General features: G+C 44.2%; 1 protein-coding gene across 4 annotated transcripts in view; it reads right to left on the minus strand.

The window, feature by feature from the left end:
- The window catches only part of MGLL (monoglyceride lipase), an 85,610-nt gene that overhangs the window by 15,959 nt on the left and 47,523 nt on the right, over positions 1-22,128 (minus strand). For all 4 annotated transcript variants that reach the window (XM_048858744.2, XM_048858740.2, XM_048858739.2 and 1 more), the window contains exons 4-5: positions 9,420-9,556; positions 5,434-5,544 (exon numbers count right to left, since the gene is read on the minus strand). In XM_048858744.2, coding sequence (XP_048714701.1) covers positions 5,434-5,544; positions 9,420-9,556 — 248 coding nt within the window. The remainder of the gene's footprint in view (positions 1-5,433; positions 5,545-9,419; positions 9,557-22,128) is intronic.

Raw genomic sequence — 22,128 nt, forward strand, 5'->3', positions numbered from 1 at the left:
CAACCCCATGAGCCAAATTCATTTCCACTGAGGTCAATGAAGTTGCACCAGGAATGAATTTGTCACCATGGGTATAAACACAAGCTTATAACTTCAGGTAAGATTCCTATCTAGGGATGGAGCAAATTTTCTCTGGCCTTCTTTAATTTAAGACACACTGTTATCTGCGCGCTCTCTCTCTCTCTCTCCGCGTGTGTGTCCTTATTTATACCCTCATGGTGGGAGTCTTGCAAAGAGAGAGTAAATCTGAATTTTCCCACATGCGAGCACATACTACTCTAATGAGGCTCACTTTTTGTTGTCGTGGCTCCACACACCTGTGGTTACCTAACCCTTAGAACATAAGAACGGCCACACTGGGTCAGACCAAAGGTCCATCTAGCTCAGTATCCTGTCTTCTGACAGTGGCCAATGCCAAGTGCCCCAGAGGGAATGAACAGAACCGGTAATCACCAAGTGATCCATCCCCTGTCGCCCATTCCCAGCTTCTGGCAAACAGAGGCTAGGGACATCATACTTGTCCATCCTGGCTAATAGCCATTGATGGACCTATCCTCCATGAATGTATCTAGTTCTTCTTTGAACCGTGTTATAGTCTTGGTCTTCACAACATCCTCTGGCAAGGAGTTCCACAGGTTGACTGTGCGTTTTGTGTGAAAAAATACTTCCTTTTGTTTGTTTTAAACCTGCTGCCTATTAATTTCATTTGGTGGCCCCTAGATCTTGTGTTATGAGAAGGAGTAAATAGCACTTCCTTATTTACTTTCTCCACACCAGTCATGATTTTATAGACCTCTGTCATATCCCCCCTTAGTCGTCTCCCTTCCAAGCTGAAAAGTCCCAGTTTTATTAATCTCTCCTCATACGGCAGCCGTTCCATACCCCTAATAATTTTTGTTGCCCTTTTCTGAACTTTTTCCAATTCCAATATATCTTTTTTGAGACAGGGCAACCACATCTGCAAGATGTGGGCATACCATGGATTTATATAGAAGCAATGTGATATTTTCTGTCTTATTATCTATCCCTTTCTTAATGATTCCCAACATTCTGTTTGCTTTTTTGACTGCTGCTGCACATTGAGTGGATGTTTTCAGAGAACTATCCACAATGACTCCAAGATCTCTTTCTTGAGTGGTAACAGCTAATTTAGACCCCATCATTTTATATGTATAGTTGGGATTATGTTTTCCAATGTGCATTACTTTGCATTTATCAACATTGAATTTCATCTGCCATTTTGTTGCCCAGTCACCCAGTTTTGAGATCCTTTGTAGCTCTTTGCAGTCTGCCTGGGACTTCACTATCTTGAGTAGTTTTGTATCATCTGCAAATCCCCTTTTTCCAGATCATTTATGAATATGTTAAATAGGACTGGGCCCAGTACAGACCCCTGGGGCATACCACCATTTACCTTTCTCCATTCTGAAAACTGACCATTTATTCCTACCCTTTGTTTCCTATCTTTTAACCAGTTACCAATCCATGAGAGAACCTTCCCTCTGGTCCCATGACTGCTTACTTTGCTTTAGAGCCTTTGGTGAGGGACCTTGTCAAAGGATTTCTGAAAATCTAAATACACTATATCCACGGGATCCCCCTTGTCCACATGCTTGTTGACCCACTCAAAGAATTCTAGTAGATTGGTGAGGCATGATTTCCCTTTACAAAAACCATGTTCAACCAGTTTGCCTGGTACTGAAGTCAGGCTTACCGGCCTGTAATTGCCGGGGTCACCTCTGGAGCCCTTTTTAAAAATTGGTGTCACATTAGCTATCCTCCAGTCATTTGGTACAGAAGATGATTTACATGATAGGTTACAGACTACAGTTAGTAGTCCTGCAATTTCACATTTGAGTTCCTTCAGAACTCTTGGGTGAATACCATCTGGTTCTGATGACTTATTACTGTGTAGTTTATCAATTTGTTCCAAAACCTCCTCTAATGACACCTCAATCTGGGACAGTTCCTCAGATTTGTCACCTAAGAAGAATGACTTAGGTTTGAGAATCTCCCTCACATCCTCAACCGTGAAGACCAATGCAAAGAATTCATTTAGTTTCTCTGCAATGGCCTTATCATCCTTGAGTGCTCCTTTAGCATCTCGATCGTCCGATGGCCCCACTCGTTGTTTAGCAGGCTTCCTGCTTCTGATTTACTTAAAAATGTTTTTGCTATTACTTTTTGAGTCTTTGGTTAGCTGTTCTTCAAATTATTTTTTGGCCTTCCTAATTATATTTTTACACTTCATTTGCCAGAGTTTATGCTCCTTTCTATTTTCCTCACTAGGATTTAATTTCCACGTTTTAAAGAATGCTTTTTTGCCTCTCACTGCTTCTTTTACTTTGTTGTTTAGCCATGGTGGCTCTTTTTTGGTTCTCTTACTATGTTTTTTAATTTGAGGTATACATTTAAGTTGAGCCTCTCTTATGGTGTCTTTAAAAAGTTTCCATGAAACTTGCAGGGATTTTACTTTTGGTGCTATGACCTTTTAATTTCTGTTCAACTAACTTCCTCATTTTTTGTAGTTCCCCTTTCTGAAATTAAATGCTATGGTGTTGGGCCGCTGTTGTGTTTTCCTCACCACAGGGATGTTAAATTTTATTATATTATGGTTACTATTACCAAGTGGTCCAGCTATATTCACCTCTTGGACCTGATCCTGTGCTCCACTTAGGACTAAAACAAGAATCGCCTCTCCTCTTGTGGGTTCCAGGACTAGATGCTTCAAGAGACAGTCATTTAAGGTGTCAAGAAACTTTATATCTGCATCCCGTCTTGAAGTTGGCACATGCTTTGGATGTGTTCTCAAAGCTTTCACTCATTTCTCACCAAGTTGAGTCAATAGCAACAAACCAGTACCGAAACAGAGGGCCTGGTTCTGATCTCCCATACCTCCCAGTTTTACACAGGTGCAGTTCACTGACTTCAGTGGAGTTACTCCTCATTTATAACTGCATGAGAGAAGAATCAGGCTGTGTGTGTATGTATGTTTGTGCATGCACACACACCCATCCTCTGTGTGTGCATATATACAAATATTACTTATGCACAGATATAACTAATCTTATGGTCAAAATGACTGACTGCCAGTGATAAGGAGGTATTTGGACACCGTACTCATAAGGAATTTCAGAGATATGTGAAAAGCCACATTACCCTTGTAAATTTAGTGTAGGGGACATCAGTCAATACCGCTTATAGCTCAATGATTCTAAGAGCCAAGGTCACTGCCACTGGAAAAATAATCTTTCATGTTATAAACCAGAGCTTCCAGGGTCAAAAGGTTCCAATGTGGCTTCATTGATTTTGTGAGGGCCATGGTGATGGTCTATAACACAATGGGCTTTTAATTAAAAATACTGTGTTGTTAAACACCCTAGCTACATTTGATAGCTGAAGATTTTATCTCCTAACCGGTTTGAAGCAGCAGCTGATGCAATATGGATTATTTAGGGAGTGGTTGGCAGGCCAGACTCAATAAAATGGAGAAGACTGTAATCAGGCAGTTTTGGTCTGGGGCAAAAGAGAAGTGAACAGTACATCCATTCAGGTTTGGCAAACCATTCAATCTTATCCTTGTCCACCCCAGTCTGTAAGAGAGAAATCCCAGATTGAGATGGAAAAACGTCTGAGGGCTTGCTACACACCAGTCTGTATGGGTTTTTAACTAGAAGTGTGATTTTAAAACTGATTTTGTTAACCTGGTGCAAAAGGCTTTGTGGGAATGCCTAAACCAATATATACTGGTCTTATATTGAGCCATCTTAAATTGATTAGGAACAGGTTTAAGCTAAACTGAAATAAACCACTCTTAAACCAAAATAAGAGTGTCTACACAGGGTTTTACCCCAGTTCAACTAAATCATTTTAAAAACAGATTTAGTTGAAGTTTAGCAAACCAGTGCAATTTTAGTGTGTGAAAATAAGACCTGAGTGATCAGAGAAGTTGTAACAAGAAGTTTATTGGGACCAGCTGACATCCAGCCACAAAGAAAAGTAAATGGACCTGGTCAGTAAAGGCCAAGTGGAATGGAGAATGGTAACAAAGGTCAGACAAATTAGAGATTGGAAAAATCTCATTGGGTCCCATCTAATCCTCTCCTGGGAGGCCAATGCAGGATTGTTTCTTACAGAACATTTTTTAGGGATTTATTCCATCTAGTTGTAAATGTTTTAAGCAATGCAACCTTTACCAGTTCCCTTCAGACACAAACAGATTCCAGGGCTTACTAGGGCCATGCTTTCTATTATTCATCTTATGTTTTTCTTTTCCTACTTCTATACGATTCCCCCTGGTTCCATCTCCTCGTGCCACCAGAAATAATCCCTTGCCTTCTTGCTATTTACATCCTGCACATAATTGACAACACAGGGCCAATTTCTGGCTGCTCTTACTTAGGTGAGCAAGAAGGGAGGAAAGTGCATTTGTGCAATGAGTAGCCGGGTGCTTTCATTCTCTGTGGGAGGGAGTCACAGGGCACGGGGAGAACACAGGCTGCATTTTTAAAATGCATGGTGGCTGCCACTCCTGCATATGCTCCCCCATGCACCCCTTGAGCTGTTCTGCCTGACTCTGTCCTCCACAGCCAGAATGCCTCCAGGTGCTACCCCAGGTGCAGTACTGTTCTGTACACCTCTTCTAACATGCCTGTGGCTGGTTAAGCTCTGTTCTATGGCAGCAACGACTGCGGAATCTGGGCCTCTCTTATGTTCCGTCTGATCATCATTTACCCAGGCCACGCCAAACTCTTCTTGCCACAAGAGGATGAGCGTGATGGCCCTTGCTCCATCAGGTTCGGGCATGACAAGTAAAACAACAGCTCAAGGGGGCTATACGCACCACTGTTAAAGCTACTGACTTTCAGCCCTTCCTGAGGAGAAGAGCAGACAAATTACCTGATTGTTTGTTTTTCTTTGTTTCCATCTAGAGCATTAGAGCCTTACTGTGCAAGGTGCTGTGTGCCCTATGGGGAGCCCTCCTTTCTCACTGACTTCATTGGGTGCTGAGGGTACACAGTGCCTTGCAGGTTTGGGCCTCCAGTCATTTGCCTCTGCATGCTCTGTTCTCATCACAGACTCTTCTCCCGCTCCAGCGCAGGAAGAATTTAATCATCTAGATTTTTTAATCCCTCTTCCCTTTTCTGATTTGACTAATAAAAAAAAAACAAACTTCCTGAACCAGAGGCCACAGTAAATTCTCCTTTTTGAATAAACAGCATTTGCTTAGAAACAGGGGCTGATGGAGGAAGAAAGTGATGGCCGGATCCCATGTGATGCAGAGAATGGGGATCTAGGTAGGACACCTGCAGTTAGAGACAGGATTTCTTTCATAGTTGCTTCTTTAAAATGATCTGGTCACAAGAAGAACAATGTGGTCCCTCTCTTTCCTGTTGTGTGTGTGTGTGTGTTTTTTACATCCATTGCTATTACCTTGATAGGCGTCGCTACCTCTGGGCTTGCCACAACTAAAGGAGAAATTAACACCAGGCCTGAAAATTCATGTGGTCTCTCGCAGGCAGTTAAGATGGAGATGGCTCCTCCCTGCAATACAAAAGTGAAAGGCAGCCTGAGCACAAATACAGATGATCATTCTTTACTTTTTGTACAGCATGGTCGTGTGCTGGGCACTTTACTGGCAGGTACAAAACAAAGTTCTCTGCTCCAGGGAGCTGGCTAGATGCTTTGTGCAAGCAAAAGATGGAGTAACTAGAAGCAAAGGGATAGATTTGTTGCGGGGTTTTTTTGGGGTGGGATGGCTGGCTTTTGGAGGGTGGAGTAGGATTTTGTGATCTAGGCTTCAGTACTGCAAACCCTTATGCACGTGCTTAACTATATGCACATGAGCAGTCCCATGAATTTAACTGGATTATTCATGTGCATAAAGTGTTTGCAGGTTCAGGGCTTGAACAAGCCTCTGTTGGGAGGACTAAAAATTAAAGGTCTCTTGGAAGTAATATAAATTTCCCGTGAGACCTGAAGGAGGAGAAGGTGGGGACTTGGTGGAGTGGATCAGAGAGGTGGACGCATGACAGAAAGCATGGAGATGAGCAGGAATGGGACACAACGGTAGTGGAAAAGCAGGCAGTAGTTTGTACCCAGTATTTCCGAGTTATACTGATATCTATGGGTAACAAAGTATTGTCACCTGGGAATGGAAACCATAAAAGTTTGGATAATTACCAGAGGTCCAAAATTATCCTCTGGCAAATGTCTCTTTCTTCATCATCCCCCCCCCCCCCCCCCCCCGAGCAAACAGTTCACAGAACTCTACAATCAGCAACCTACTCATGGGCGGCAAGTTAAACAGAGGCACATTCCCATGTAGTTTCAAGTCAAGTGCTGGCAGAAACTGTGTGAGAATTGTAGGAATTGGGGTGCTTGGCTCGCTTGCTCAGTAAAGATCACAGAGGATTAGTTGTGAAGGAAAATGCTTGGCGAACTTACATGCTGCTGAAGAACCACTGGCTTGTTTAAATGGAGCAGCAGCAAAAAGAATCTCAATGACCTTATTTGGCTTGGTACTTGGAAATTAGCTTCTTGTTACACAGGCTTAGAGTACAGTGAACTCTTAAAAGCATGCCATGCGCTTTAGATCAGAATTCTTGTTTATCGGAACATGGGGTTAAATCCTGAAGTGCTTATTCATATTTTGTACGCAGGGACAATGACCGTGACACCAATAGGAATATTGCCTAACTGAATCCACGGGATTTGGCCTGTGCTGTCAGAATCACACTTAAAATCTGCTCACAAAACCAATCCTCCTTTTAGTTTTTCATCCCTAATCCCTGAAACACTGTCCAGTACAGTTGTGTAATTGAATGAGACTACAGTGTGTCGCCATATTTTATTCCCAATCCACTCACAAGGCCAGAGTGTATAACCTCCTGGTTACCAGTTCAAATACAAGCCTGGTTGTTGGTGAATGAAAGAAGTTACCATCTGCCAGTTGTTCAGTGCCCCAACTCAGTCTGGTTCCTAGTAGGTTGGTAGGGATGCGCATCACTAATTAGCTCATTGTTACAAATGGCACTAGCATCCTGATCTCAGCAGAAAGGCCAAGGACTGAATGGGTCACAGAGACTGAAGTCCCCGCTAGGGGTGAGGCAGTGGAGGGGAAGCTTTTACAGTAGAACCTCAGTGTTACGAACACCTCGGGAACAGAGGTAGTTCGTAACTCTGAAATATTTGTAACGCTGAACAAAATGTTTGGGTTGTTTTTTCAAAAGTTTACAACTAAACATTGACTTAATACAGCTTTGAAACTTTACTCTGCGGAAGAAAAATGCTGCTTTTAACCCTCTTAATTTAAATGAAACAAGCACAGAAACAAACTTTCCCTTTATTTTTAAAATCATTTACGTTTAACACAGTTGTGTACTTGGCTTTTTTTGTCTCCGCTGCAGCCTGATTGCATATTTCTGGTTCCAAATGAGGTGTGTCTATGACCGGTAATTTCGTAACTCTGGTTTTCGTAACTCTGAAGTTCTACTGTTTGGTGGCTGGTGGCTGAACTTTGTGACTTTGTCCTTACCCATAACTATTTCACATTTGGGGACAATGTATACCTTCAGATCAGCAGCACTGCTATGGGTACCCGCATGGCCCCACAGTATGCCAACATTTTTATGGCTGATTTAGAACAACGCTTCCTCAGCTCTCGTCCCCTAAAGCCCCTACTCTACTTGCGCTATATTGATGACATCTTCATCATCTGGACCCATGGAAAAGAAGCCCTTGAGGAATTCCACCATGATTTCAACAATTTCCATCCCACCACCAACCTCAGCCTGGTCCAGTCCACACAAGAGATCCACTTCCTGGACACTACAGTGCTAATAAACAATGGCCACATAAACACCACCCTATACCGGAAACCTACTGACCGCTATTCCTACCTGCATGCCTCCAGCTTTCACCCTGACCACACCACACGATCCATCGTCTACAGCCAAGCTCTGCGATACAACCGCATTTGCTCCAACCCCTCAGACAGAGACAAACACCTACAAGATCTCTGTCAAGCTTTCTTACAACTACAATACCCACCTGCAGAAGTAAAGAAACAGATTGATAGAGCCAGAAGAGTTCCCAGAAGTTACCTACTACAGGACAGGCCTAACAAAGAAAATAACAGAACGCCACTAGCGGTCACCTTCAGCCCCCAACTAAAACCCCTCCAACGCATTATTAAGGATCTACAACCTATCCTAAAGGATGACCCAACACTCTCACAAGTCTTGGGAGACAGGCCAGTCCTTGCCTACAGACAGCCCCGCAACCTGAAGCAAATACTCACCAACAACCACATACCACACAACAGAACCGCTAACCCAGGAACTTATCCTTGCAACAAAGCCCGTTGCCAATTGTGCCCACATATCTATTCAGGGGACACCATCACAGGGCCTAATAACATCAGCCACACTATCAGAGGCTTGTTCACCTGCACATCCACCAATGTGATATATGCCATCATGTGCCAGCAATGCCCCTCTGCCATGTACATTGGTCAAACTGGACAGTCTCTACGTAAAAGAATAAATGGACACAAATCAGATGTCAAGAATTATAACATTCATAAACCAGTCGGAGAACACTTCAATCTCTCTGGTCACGCAATCACAGACATGAAGGTCGCTATCTTAAAACAAAAAAACTTCAAATCCAGACTCCAGCGAGAAACTGCTGAATTGGAATTCATTTGCAAATTGGATACTATTAATTTAGGCTTAAATAGAGACTGGGAGGGGCTAAGTCATTATGCAAGGTAGCCTGTTTCCTCTTGTTTTTTCCTACCCCCCCCCCCCAGATGTTCTGGTTTAACTTGGATTTAAACTTGGAGAGTGGTCAGTTTAGATGAGCTATTACCAGCAGGAGAGTGAGTTTGTGTGTGTATGGGGGTGGGGGGGATGTGAGAAAACCTGAATCTATGCAGGAAATAGCCCGACTTGATTATGTAAAGAGTTGTCACTTTGGATGGACTAGCACCAGCAGGAGAGTGAATTTGTGTGGGGGGGTGGAGGGTGAGAAAACCTGGATTTGTGCTGGAAATGGCCCACCTGTTGATCACTTTAGATAAGCTATTACCAGCAGGACAGTGGGGTGGGAGGAGGTATTGTTTCATATTCTCTGTGTGTATATAAAGTCTGCTGCAGTTTCCACGGTATGCATCTGATGAAGTGAGCTGTAGCTCACGAAAGCTCATGCTCAAATAAATTGGTTAGTCTCTAAGGTGCCACAAGTACTCCTTTTCTTTTTGCGAATACAGACGAACACGGCTGTTCCTCTGAAACCTGTTTGTTACTTTGCATTTCTTATAGTAAGTTGTGTGATTCCCATCCCCCAGAATGGGATCCATAATGCTGTGGCAGATGTAATGATGACTATTAAGGTGTACGGTGTAGCGTGCTTACCATGGAATGCCCCAGAATGAAAACGGGGAGGTCTGGGTGATCCTTCTTCATGAGGTCAATGTGCTGCAAGCTGTCTCTGATGAAAACATGGAAATCTGACACGACCATGCGGTCACCTTCACTCTGCCCATGGCCAACTGTAAGGGGGGAAAGGAAAACATTGCTTCTACATCACACAGAACAATATTAACCTTTTACATGGCACCTAGATAGTCCAGATATGGGTGCATCAGAAATGCAATAGACCAGTAAGTAGGTCAGCAATGTTCTAGTTCCCATATACACTGCTTATTGCATAAATCGGGTCCCACCCAGCTTCCTTCCCCAATACCTCATAATGGATAACTTCAGTGTCCTGTAGAAATACGCAGTACAATACACAGGACAGCAAAGCAAGCTTGTGGCTGCCTAGGTCTTGTCTAAGAGGATTGTTAATTTTTCACATACGTATTGGCTCCCCATCATTAGAGACAGGCCTGACTAACAGAGTTCAGATCTAGTCTCTGACTACTCTCAAGTTCAGGGACTGTTCCGTTCTGGGGGTTTGGATTGGCCTATTATAGAGACAGAAGGCAGATCCCAAGTTCAGAGTTTGATCCTGATCCAAAGTTCCCCAGAATTTGTGGATGCTAAGATGCAGGCACTCAGATGCCATGTTGAGGGGTGCGGTGTATATATACATAGAGAGACAGATAATTTTAGATATTGGATTAGACCAGTGGCTCTCAAGCTTCATTGCACTGCAGCCCACTTCTAACAACAAAAATTACTACATGACCCCAGTACCCTGTGTGACTCTAGATTCTAGAGTCTAGAATCAGGGCTGGCATTAGGGGGTGGTCAGCAGGTCAATTGCCTGGGGCCACATACAGCAAGGGGCCACACAAAGTTGATTGGGCTTCGGCTTCAGCCCCTGGCGGCACGGAGTCTAATGCTGGCCCTGGAGGCCCCATTAAGACGAACTTGTGACCCACTTTGGGGTCGAGACCCACAGTTTGAGGACTGCTGGATTAGACTATTATAGGCTAGCAGGTCTGCAAAATTCAGACTTGTGTACAAACTTTCCCACATTCTGGGGCTCTTGGGGCTCTGGTTTTTGATTTTGCCACGTCTGTTTCAGAAACAGTTTTTATATTTGGAGAGACCTGCCTTGTCCTCTCCTTCTGCTGTTTTGGGGCAATGGGTTAGTGCGCTAGCCTTCACCGATGGAGAGCTGAGTTCAAATGCCAGCTTACTGTAGGGCCACAAGCGTGGGGAGTGTAAATAAGGCTCTCCTCCTAAACAAGTGGTAACGCAAACCCCCAGCCTCCCACCCTGACAGTCTATTTATGCTACACACAGCATTTGTCTTGTTTTTGATCAATTTTTAGTCTCCTCTGCCTTTTTTCCTCTTTGAAGTACACTAGTTACTATGGAAACAATGGTATCTTTAGTAGGGGAGGGATTAGTGACATCCATAAGCACCATACAAAGTCCATTTATTAGCATGCCAAGGTTAGAAACCTGTATCACACATTGTGGAAACAACAGTGTATATATGATGATTATCATAACCACACACATTGTGTGATATATATAATGAATATAATTATTTTTTCCCAAAAAAGAGTCTTGCCATTTCTATTCAATGTAATTTGTCATTTAAGGAGACCTGGGGGAAACAAAAATTACTGGTTCCATGTTACAGGCTGGCCATGTCTGCCTCTGACACCTACAGGTGTTGCAGGTGTTGATCCCGCTGGGAAATGCTAAGTGGGTCCTTCTGACTCAGTGATGCAAGTGTCTCTTACCTCCCCTGGATGTTAGGGAGGTGGAGAGGAGGTTCTCTAGAAAGAGAGGATCTAAGGTGTAGGCTGAGCAAGCCAGAAGGAGGAATCCTGGGAGTAGCCAAGTCTAGGGAAAAAGTGTGAGCAACACTTTATATGATCTTATTAATTTCTGTTTTTGAAATCAAATACCAGGCAAAGGGTGAGTTTGGCTTCCACACAGTGTGTGGACTGTATTTGTACAGAAGGTTGCGAAAGACACTTGCTCACATTCCATATTCTTTCCTAAAAACATTGGTTTAAAATAAATCTCATCACTAACTCTACACATGGCTTCATTTCCATAAAAGATTAAATTCTACATCTCTTCTGCATTTTAATATTTATTGGTCATATATATAAAAGCTTGGTGGCTTTTGCAGGCTCAGACCCTCAGAGGGTGCCCTCTTTATTATGTGGAGTTGATTTTTTTCTCTTATGATAGATCCTGCCATGAATAGAGTACAATCTTTTATTCGGTGTTTGGAAAGTTCCTTGCACATGGTGCATTCTCCCATGCTTAGGCCAGGTGTACACTAGACATTTTTGCCATTATAGTAATGTTGGTTTGGAGTGTGACTTATTTTTTTTAATGAGATTTCTACACTGGCAAAAGTCCTAGTGTAGATGCTGTTATGCCAGCATAAAAGTGCTTTTGTTGATTCTAATAGGACGTACATACCCCAGTGATACAAAAAGAATTCAGTGGAGCTAGAGAGCAGTTAGTGTACTCAGTTACACCTGGAGGATGGGTCAGGCCCAATTAAAGATTAGGCCGAGCTGTGGCAGAGTGGAGGAGCTTGAATTACTCCTATCTGAGAGGAGCCATAGTCACTAATAAAGGAAGGCCTTCAGGGCAGTAGAAGGGAATCAGGAGGCTGAGGGACAGAGTAGGCCTTGAGATCCTGTCTCAAGAAGGGAGCTTTGGCAAAGGGTTGAGAGACATACCGGGAAGCCACAGAGGTGAAGTGAGCTCTTGTGGTGAGCCTTGACAAAAGAACAAGACCCCCCAGAGAAGCAAGACTCCAGAGGTTGAATTTCAGGAGGAAAGAGAGAGGTGTACAGAGGGCCTTGGGAGAAGCAGACAGGAGCCAGTTCTCCAGGGCAAAAGCCCTGGAAGACACTGTTCAGTACAGGAGTTGCAAAGAATTCTGCAGCGCCTGGGGAGGGGTGAAGGTCTGTGAATGAGTGAGTCCAGGTAGGGGCTGGGGAAAAGGACCTAGAGACAGGCTGAGGAAGGCAGCAAGGAATCTGAAGGAGCAGATGTTAGCTGTTTGCTACAGGGTCCTTGGAGAGGAACCCAGAGGATAAGGAGGGCCTGGGTTTCCCTACCAGCTGGGAGGAAGGTGGCATGAAAGCCCTAATATAAGGGGTGTAAGGACCGGCTGGCATAAGATCACTGGACTATTGTTTTATAGGACTCTGTTACCCTGGAAGGGCTGGGACTAAAAGTCAACTGGCTGCTGGGCTGGCTGAGTCACAAGACCAAGCCAGATAGGTTGTCTGCAGGGGGCTCTATAGTAGAAGAGCCTGCAATGCCACGCCCAGCCACAAGGAGTGTGTGCCAGCCAGTGAGTCATTCTTACATTGGTATAGTTTATTTCGCTCAGGGAACTGGTATAAGCTATACTAAGAAAAGCACTATTTTGGTATAAGCTGTGTCTATGCTCAGAGGGTCACCAGTCTAGATACATTGGTATAGCTATCCTGGCAAACCTTTTCTGGCATAGGCCTGGTCTATACTTAAAAATGAGATTGATCTAGCTATGTTGCTCAGGAGTACGCTGAGTGCAGTCTTTCGGTCGACCTATCCCCTGGTGTAGCTGCAGTTGACAGAAGAATGATTTAATCAACCTAGCTACTGCCTCTCGGAGAGACGGATTAACCACATCAATAGACAAACCCCTTCCACTGATGCAGGAAGCGTCTATGCTACAGCAACAGGCTACGGCACTGTACCTGTGGTGCTGTCGTGCTGTAGTGTAGACGTGCCCTATGCAAACGGCAGTGAGATGTCTAGGGCTCACTGACTTTCAGAGGAAGTTAGACACCCTGCTGCCATTTGTGCCTCTGAGAATCTTCGCCTCTACAAACGGTACATGCACATCTAGTGGTGTGCAAGGCATTTTGTTTAATGTTGCATATAAAGTCATAACACTTTGCACTGAAATGGTACCTTTCAATCCAAAGAAGTCTCAGCACTTCACAAACGTTAAGGAATGAACTCTCCTAACACCTCTGAGGGGAAGAGCCATGTCAGTATTTCCAGTTTTACAGATAGGGAAAGGCCTGGGGAGATTCAGTGAATTCTGCAAGCTGGCACAGTGATTTAATGGCAGAGTTAAGAATAGAACCCAGGAGTCCTGATTCCCTTCCCCCTGTTTGCACCCATGAGATGAGCATTCCCCTCTCAGATCTCAAAAAACAACAGATTAGGGGGATTTCCCGCTGCAAGTGGCAGGAGTGATGCATGTGAATAAAGGGAGAACAGACTCCTGCACCCCCTCCCCCCGTTAATATATTTTTATTTTTGGCATTGATACTATTATTGTCGATCCAGCAGTGTTAATGAGAGAGTCTGTGTAGATCACACTAAGACATACTTTTTTCCCCTTCATTTTATTTTAACAGAGCAGTCACTGCACTTTTATCTTTTCCTCCCTAAGAAACCAAACCTGCTCTGAACGGTAATGAGTCCATTAAAAGTTAGAATCTCCCAACTGACAACTGCTCAGGGCAGGGAGCTGAGACCTTCTGAGCTAAATGAAAGGAGGTGGCACAACCAAACATCAATACAGTAAAGACTGCTGCTATTTTTCCTTCAAATTTTACGGACTTTGGAAGAGTTTGTGAGAGAGTAAAGGGGCCAAATGCATCCCTAATAAAACCCCAATATCTGCAATGGGGTTACACAAGGGATGAATCTGGCCTAACGGTTCTAAAAAGCCAGTTTCATGAAAGTTGGTGCAGAAAAAAGCTTAGTTTCATCCTCCAGACATTTCACAGATGTAGCAAGTGATGCCTCAAAAGTGAGGAGCACAATAGTGGGTCACAGAAATGCCACAAGTTCTAAAGCCCTGTGATTTGGACAACTTGTCTTTGAGGCGAGAAATCCCAAAATACACGAGCCAGTAAGCCACCTTGCTCAGAACTTTTATCTAACGTACAGAGACAGCCATTTTAATGACAAGCCTTTCAAGACGCTCAGCTGACGGAGTGAAAATGGAAGAGACGTCATCACCACACAAATTCTATAACACAGGCTTGATTTTCCAAATTATGCAATTGTGTGTCTAATTTGCCCACTCAACCACTACTATTGCAAATGCAAATAGCCAGAGAGACGACAATGCAATGGCTGTAACTAAATGCACAAACTCAGTGTACAGCCGCATGCATGTTGTTGTTTTTTAAATAAATCAGGCCACTATTCTTTTTTAAAATTGTTATTCCTAAAATGAGAGGGTCTAATCCTGCCTTCTTTACTCCAGCAAAAGCACCATTGCAAAACGTTGTGTGTTTTGCCTGAGTAAGGACTGAAGGAGGATTGCAAGGATTTCGCCCACTGACATTAGAAAAGGAAAATAAGCATTAGGCCATTTTATCCTCCCCCATGGCCAGAGCAGGACTGTTCCCTAACATCTGATCAGAATATAATAACTTAGAGTCCAAACCCAGAACAGCAAGAGGAGCGGATCACAAACTCAACCATGTCTGAATGGGGCCTTGGGCACATGAGTTTCAGCCAAGAATCATAGTCATGTAATTTAAGGCCAGAAGGAACCACCAGGTCATCTACTCCGACATCCTGAATATCACAGGCTACCAGCACCCACACACTAAACCCAACAACCGGAGCCATAACTAGGCATTTTAGCACCTGGGGTGAACAAGCATATTTCCATCTCCTACCATTTTTTCCTGCCCCTTCAGCTTTGCGCCCTGCTCGCCCCATCCTGGTTACAGCCCTGCCAACAACCAAAATTAGACCAAAGTATTACAGCCCTCAGGAGCCTAAACTATTATGTGGAGTCTAGATCTTGTATTGTTACACATCTTTCCAGAAGGGGAACTACTGACTAGCCTTGCTGGAAGGTGGGGGTGGGGGGATGGAAGAGGGAGCATTTGGGGGTATGGAGAGAGAGAGAGAGAGAGCTACCACATATAAGCAAGGATTTGCTGAAATATTCATCTTGCCCGCGTTATTCGCGCAGTTCTGCTTGCTCCTACATCCTAGAATTACCTTGCCTGCTTTGACCCCAGCCCCCTGGTGTGATGGAGTCTTGCTCTTGAAAAAAGACTGCAAAGTGAAGTCACCAAGAGCCCTTCACGCTCTTTAGGAGACTTGACACATGGGCAAGTTTGCAGAGGTGCTCAGCAAAAATGCACAGTGCAACTTTACACACTTTAATACAGGGTGAATGGTGCATCAATGGCTATTAGCCAAGATGGTCAGGGATGGTGTCCCTAGCCTCTGTTTGCCAGAAGCTGGGAATGAGTGACAGGGGGTGGATCACTTGGTGATCACCTGTTCTGTTCATTCCCTCTGGGGCACCTGGCATTGGCCACTGTCAGAAGACAGGATACTGGGCTAGATGGACCTTTGGTCTGACCCAGTGTGGCTGTTCTTGTGTTCTGACACTTCCTGATGAGTGAGCTCAAGGAACTTGCACAGCCCTGCACTGCCACCATTGAAGGAACTAACCCATCATCCACATGATAACCATGCTAGGTGCTTAGGGTGACCGGATGTCCCGATTTTATAGGGACAGTCCTGATATTTGGGGCTTTGTCTCATATAGGTGCCAGTTACCCCCCACCCCCGTCACGATTTTTCCCACTTGCTCTCTGGGCACCCTGTATGTGCTTCTCCTGCTGGTGACAGCCTGGGGATGATTAACATATAGCATGAGGCCTTCTCCTTGAAGTCAATAGGAGCTGCAGTTCTCAGCATGGCTGAAAAATCAGGCCTTTAAATACAGTAAATTAGATAAGCAAGGCATTAGCCACACTGGATATCATGGTAGCATCTGCTCTTCACCTCTCCCAGGTCCTAGGGCCTCTGTCACATTATTTCACAGATGTATTAGAGGGTTGGTGAAGACTGTTTAAACCTCATCAAGGTCAATATGTGGAGAGTTTGCTGGAGAGACCAGGTCCTTTTGAAAGGCTTTTTATAAAAGGTGCTAGCAGCTTTCATTTCAAACTTAGAGAGGAGTAAAGAGAACTAGGCAATGCGCTGGTGCTTTTTATAGCCTGGTTTCTTCTCTACATCACACAGTGATCCCTTTTTGGGGGAAGGAAGGCTTCAATCTTCCTGGAATCATGTAAATTATTGATGGAAAAATCCCACTAGGTCTTTCAGATCAGCTCCCTGTCCATGCAGGACAGGGGTGAAAGTAATATTAAATTCTTACCTGGAAGGGGCGGGGCCTTGGACAGAAGGGGCAGGGCTGGGGGTCAGCCTCCCCCAACCAGCCCATCTGCGCTGCCTGGCCTGCACTGCCTGGGGCTCTGGCAGTGATTTAAAAGGGCCCGGGGCTCTGGCTGCTGCCGCAGTAGCAGTGGTCAGGAGCCCCAGGCCCTTTTAAATGGCTGGGCCCAGGGCAACTGCCCCTTTTGCCCCCTCTGTCGGTGGCCCGGGGGTGGGCGGGGGGGGGAGGAGGCGCAAAAGGGATGCTGCTAGCTGGGTACGGGCCGGTAACAGCTTCTTACTGGTATGCTGTACTCGCCAGTACCAGCCCACTTTCACCCCAATGCAGGATTGTTCTTTATCAAACGACTGTTAGTTTTCTCTTTAGTTTTAAATGTTTCACATGATGATGCTTCCACTACTTCCCTTGGGAGATTATTCCACAATCCAAAAGATCCCATGATCATAATTTCATCCTATTCCTCTGTTATCTCCCTTAAATTCCTATGTGGTACCCTCCCTTGTTGGTGCTTAAACCCGTCAAATATTTATGGATTTTCATCATCACTTTACATATTACTTACAAGCCATACATATTTATTTATTTTAATCCTTTCCTGTAAATCAAGCCTTCTAAGACACAGGCAGCAGCCTAACTCTGGTTTTTAGTGAATCGTTTTTCACAGCTTTATCTAGAACTTTCATTGCAGGAGGATTAGGTGGTCAGGGAAAATGCAGCGACAGATACTAATCTCAGTTGTGCTGGGGTAAATCTGTTGACTTAGTGGAGTCACTCCAGATTTGAAATGGTGTCAGTGAGATCAGAAGTTCTGGGCATATTCTGCCCTTTATCCCTTCACTCCCAGTTTACCACTGAAAAACCATGAGACTGGGAAGCATGAGGTGAAAGACCTTCAGCCTAGAGAGGAGCTGAGATGCAGTGCTTGAATCTGGATCCAAAGTTCAGTGGAGGTCAGGTCTGGGAGTCTGGGTTACACTCCTTTTTACTTAAGACAAAGGCTGCTTAGTGACCAGGGCGTAGGATATTATCACAGGGCTCCCTGATGGAACTCTGTCCCTAAGGGTATGTGTCTACTGGAGATGGAAGGTGTAATTTCCAGTTTGAGGAGACATACCCATGCTAGCTCTGATTGAGCCAGTCTGCTAGAAATACAAGTGTAGTCATGGCAGTGCAAGTGATGGGATGGGCTAGTCACCCCACTATGTATCTAAGGTCTCACACAGGATCTTACTTGGGGTGGCTGATCATGCTGCTGTCGCTACACTTTGATCCTGCTAGTGCGCTAAAAATAGAGCAAGTGCAGGTACATCTATTTGAGCTGGAAAGTACACTCCCAGTGCCAGTGTAGACAACCCCCTGATCCAACAGGTTGTAAAATAAGGGGAAAGAATAAGAAGATACATCTCTCCTTTTACTCATGTTCTAGGTCACAGTTTCCCACTAGGCTTTCTCTAACTTCTAGGCTTCTACAGTTCAAAGGGGAAGCTATTAACCGATGAAGGAGGGAGGGAGAAGATCACAGTCTACCAGCCCAAGCAGTGCTTTGCCTGTAGCCAGAATTCAGCTCCCACTCTGAGCGTAAATAAATATTAAATCCAAATGGCATTAAGAAAGAAGCTGGGATCCAGAGATTTGTAAATGTAGTTAAAGGTGAAAACTCTGTCATCACCCACATAGTCAAGAGCATCTCCCATAAAGCAGAATCCACACATAAGGGACGCTTATTAATTATGCCACAAGAGACCTTCAGCAAGGCAGAAATTAGATTCAATGCAGCAGTGGTGTGGCTGATTTAATAAGCTGGAGTGCGGCTGAGAAGCTCCTTTTCAATTCCAATAAGCCTTTTGGAGGCTAGAAAGGGTTTTACTGCTTCAGAAGTAGCTGGGCCGTAGCAGCGGGTATATTATGGAGGATCCTGCCATCACTCTAAGCAGTGTAGTGGAAAGGAGGGCGTTTCATTGGAGCTCAAACCAAGTTCCAGCTGTAGGACTCATTAGTTACCCCACTGCCTCTCTGATCAATAAACCCATGCAGGAACCCAAAGAAACAGCAGGGTGACAAGGTGAATATCCAAACCCTATGGGGGTAGGAGGGCATTATCCTTATTAGATTCCCCCCAAACAAAAATAATTAAAACCCAGTTCAAATTGCTGTTGCAGTCATCGGGTGTGCTGCCCCTTTGAGGCTCCCTTGAGCACCGCCATCAGGGGACAGGCCTGGCTTCCTGCACCTCACTCTGGGTGGTACCAGGTGGTCCAACCACTCTTAGACTGGATCTCTGCACAGCAGCCCTGTGTTTACCAACTGCGTTTATCTGACAGGCCCAGGCACCCGTAAGCTGTTTCCTCTGGGCACATGCGAGCAGCAGCTGATTAAATTGACTCTAAAAAACAGCCTCTTCAAAACAAAGCATTATTTATTCATCCAAGGTACATAGGTCTAGATGCATGGGTATTACCTACAGTCCTGCACCTAAATCTTGACCTTTCAAGCTTTTGAAAGTTCTCCTCAGCCCAGATACGTCCATCTCTGGGATGAGTGATTTTCAGAGTAACAGCCGTGTTAGTCTGTATCTGCAAAAAGAACAGGACTACTTGTGGCACCTTAGAAACTAACAAATTTATTAGAGCATAAGCTTTTGTGAGCTACAGCTCACTTCGTCAAGTACTCCTGTTCTTTTTGGGATGAGTGAAACACACTTCCCTTCTGCAGCTTCTGTCTTGTTCTCTCTGCCAGAGGCTCATCTCTAGCCACTCAGTCCCCCTTCCTCCCTAGGTCAGCATCTTTAAGGTTTAGGAGCCCCTTTGATCCTTAAAAAGCAAAGGAGTACTTTCTTTCTGCGGATACAGACTAACACAGCTGCTACTCTGAAACCTTTGATCCTTGGCCTTCAGCCTTGGAAGGAGTAAACTATGCTAGCCTGGTGGGAGCCAGGCAAAGGTGTTCCCCAATTAATAGCTTCCTTCGACCCATTTGTTTCCTTATCTTTGCCATTGTTTCATTTCCTGTTTGCTTCCCCCATAACAGTCCCCTTGAACTTAACTCCAGTCAGACAGGCTAATGCCACACAGAAACTGAATTACTGATAATTATGAAAAAAATACTTCCTCCTTCTCCACAGTTGCTCAAGTGCACGTAGCATCAACACAGCCACCAAAACCCCATGAAATCACTGGTAAAGTCCTCACCCATCTCTTGCAACCCACATTTCCTCTTCTCTACCTTACTTTGCCCACACCCACCACCCACAAAACATGGCTTCTCCCTCCACCTCCACACCAAACATGTGACTTTCAACTCCAACCAGGTGGAGTGGTTAGAAATTGAGGTGTCCCGGTTTTTCAGTGTTGAACTGGTTTTGTGCTGAAGTTGATGGACAGTGTGTGGATTTTTAGCTGATGGTTATGCTGAAGTGAGTCATGCTGGATAACTGTCAATAGCAGTGGAAATAGTTTGCATAAGAGTTTGTTAGTTTTGGAAGTCATAGGAGTTGAATTACTTAGGTGATGGAATTATGAAGAGTAGGGTATTTTTAGTAGCTGATGTCTGTATTTAGATTATCTGTACTTCGATTTTAAGCTTGTCAGGACATCGGCTGTCTTTTTTGCACGTGCAGCAGCTAGTATGGTGGAGACCTGGACTCTGAGTGGGGCCCTTAGGAGTCACAGCAATACAAATAATAAATAATCACAACATGTGATCAGAGTTAAGGCTGTACGTTTTGTATGGAGGCAGGTGGAGGCACGCAGGCAGTGGATGTGGGTGAGAAAATGCAAAGACAAAATCATAAACGTAGGTTGCAAGGGCTGTGTGAGGACTTGGTGATTTCCTGTTTTTTTTTGTTAAGTATCCTCGCACCTTCTTGTCAACTGTCTAAATGGGCCATCTTGATTATCACTACGAAAGTTTTTTTTCTCCTGCTGATAATAGCTCATCTTAATTAATTAGCCTCTTACAGTTTGTATGGCAACTTCCTAGTTCTCTGTATGTGTGTATATATATATCTTCTTATTATATGTTCCATTCTATGCATCCGATGAAGTGGGCTATAGTCCACGAAAGCTTATGCTCTAATAAATTTGTTCGTCTCTAAGGTGCCACAAGTCCTCCTGTTCTTTTTGCGGATACAGACTAACACGTCTGCTACTCTGAAACCTGTTTTTTTAAGGTTTATGTGGAAAAATACCAAATGTACTAGTAAACATTTGAAATTACATCAGAACAGTTCACTACTGAGCAGAACACACTATTTAAAAATGAATCAAGTACATACTTTTTATTGAGTGAGCAAAGTTCATTAATTAAACATACAAGATTTCAAAGCTCCCTGATGCTGTTTTCATCATTTGTTTAACAAGTCACATACCTCATCTGCCATTCAGACACAAACAACTAAAGCAGCAGGAACAAACATCAAAGCAGGACAATCAACATCTGGAAAAGTCAAGAGACTGTTCCGTATCCTTCATATCATGCAAAGCAAATGCTACACTCACAGAACAAACACACACAGGAAGCAGCTCAGACTTCACCAGAAAGATGGGGAGCTGCAAAACAAGCTTCCTCACACTGGGAACCATCTCTTAGCAACAAACATAAAGTGAACTTAAAAAGAAAAGGAGTACTTGTGGCTCATGAAAGCTTATGCTCAAATAAATTGGTCAGTCTCTAAGGTGCCACAAGTACTCCTTTTCTTTTTGTGAATACAGACTAACACGGCTGTTACTCTGAAACAAAGTGAACTTGTTCTCCATCCACCTGCCAACAATCAAGGCAGGACTGTTCCCTACAAGATATTCACCAGTGTCTGCCTAGGTAATTAAATGGCCCCCATTACCTTAGTATTTGAGCACCTTACAATCGTCAATGTGTTTATCCTCACAACATGAGGTAGGGCAGTACTATTCTCCCCACTGGACAGGCAGGGGATCCAGGCACAGAGAAACCAAGTGACTCGCTCAAGGTGACACAGGAGGTTGGTGGCAGAGAAGGGAACTGAATGCAGGTCTCCAAAATTCCAGGCTATCGCCCTAACCACTGGATCATACTTCCTTCCTTCTAGTTCTGAAATGTCTCTCAAAGCCCATTTTTAGTGAACTGTGTCATCTTTTACCTGCACAGAACACACCAGGTATAGCTTATCACCTGCACACACATAGCTAGTATATACAGTGCTCTCAGATGCTGTGATGATGGGCATGTTATAAGACCATAGAGGGAGAGATACACGAGGAATATCCCACTCATCCTCTGTACAGTACACACTAAGGATATCCCGCCTGTGACCTGCCTAGAGCATAGGAGATGTGTCCCATCCATCCTCTAATACAGGGGGCTTTTTCCCTACAAGATCAGGATGATCTATTTTCTTTCAGCATTTACAGGATGGGTTTTTTTCCATCTCCTTCCTCACACAAACACTGCAGTACACTGGGAGCCTTCTCCTCCCACATCAGACACACATTTGCA

This window comes from Caretta caretta, chromosome 7, assembly GCF_965140235.1.
Source record: "Caretta caretta isolate rCarCar2 chromosome 7, rCarCar1.hap1, whole genome shotgun sequence".
NCBI classification, from domain to species: Eukaryota; Metazoa; Chordata; order Testudines; family Cheloniidae; genus Caretta; species Caretta caretta.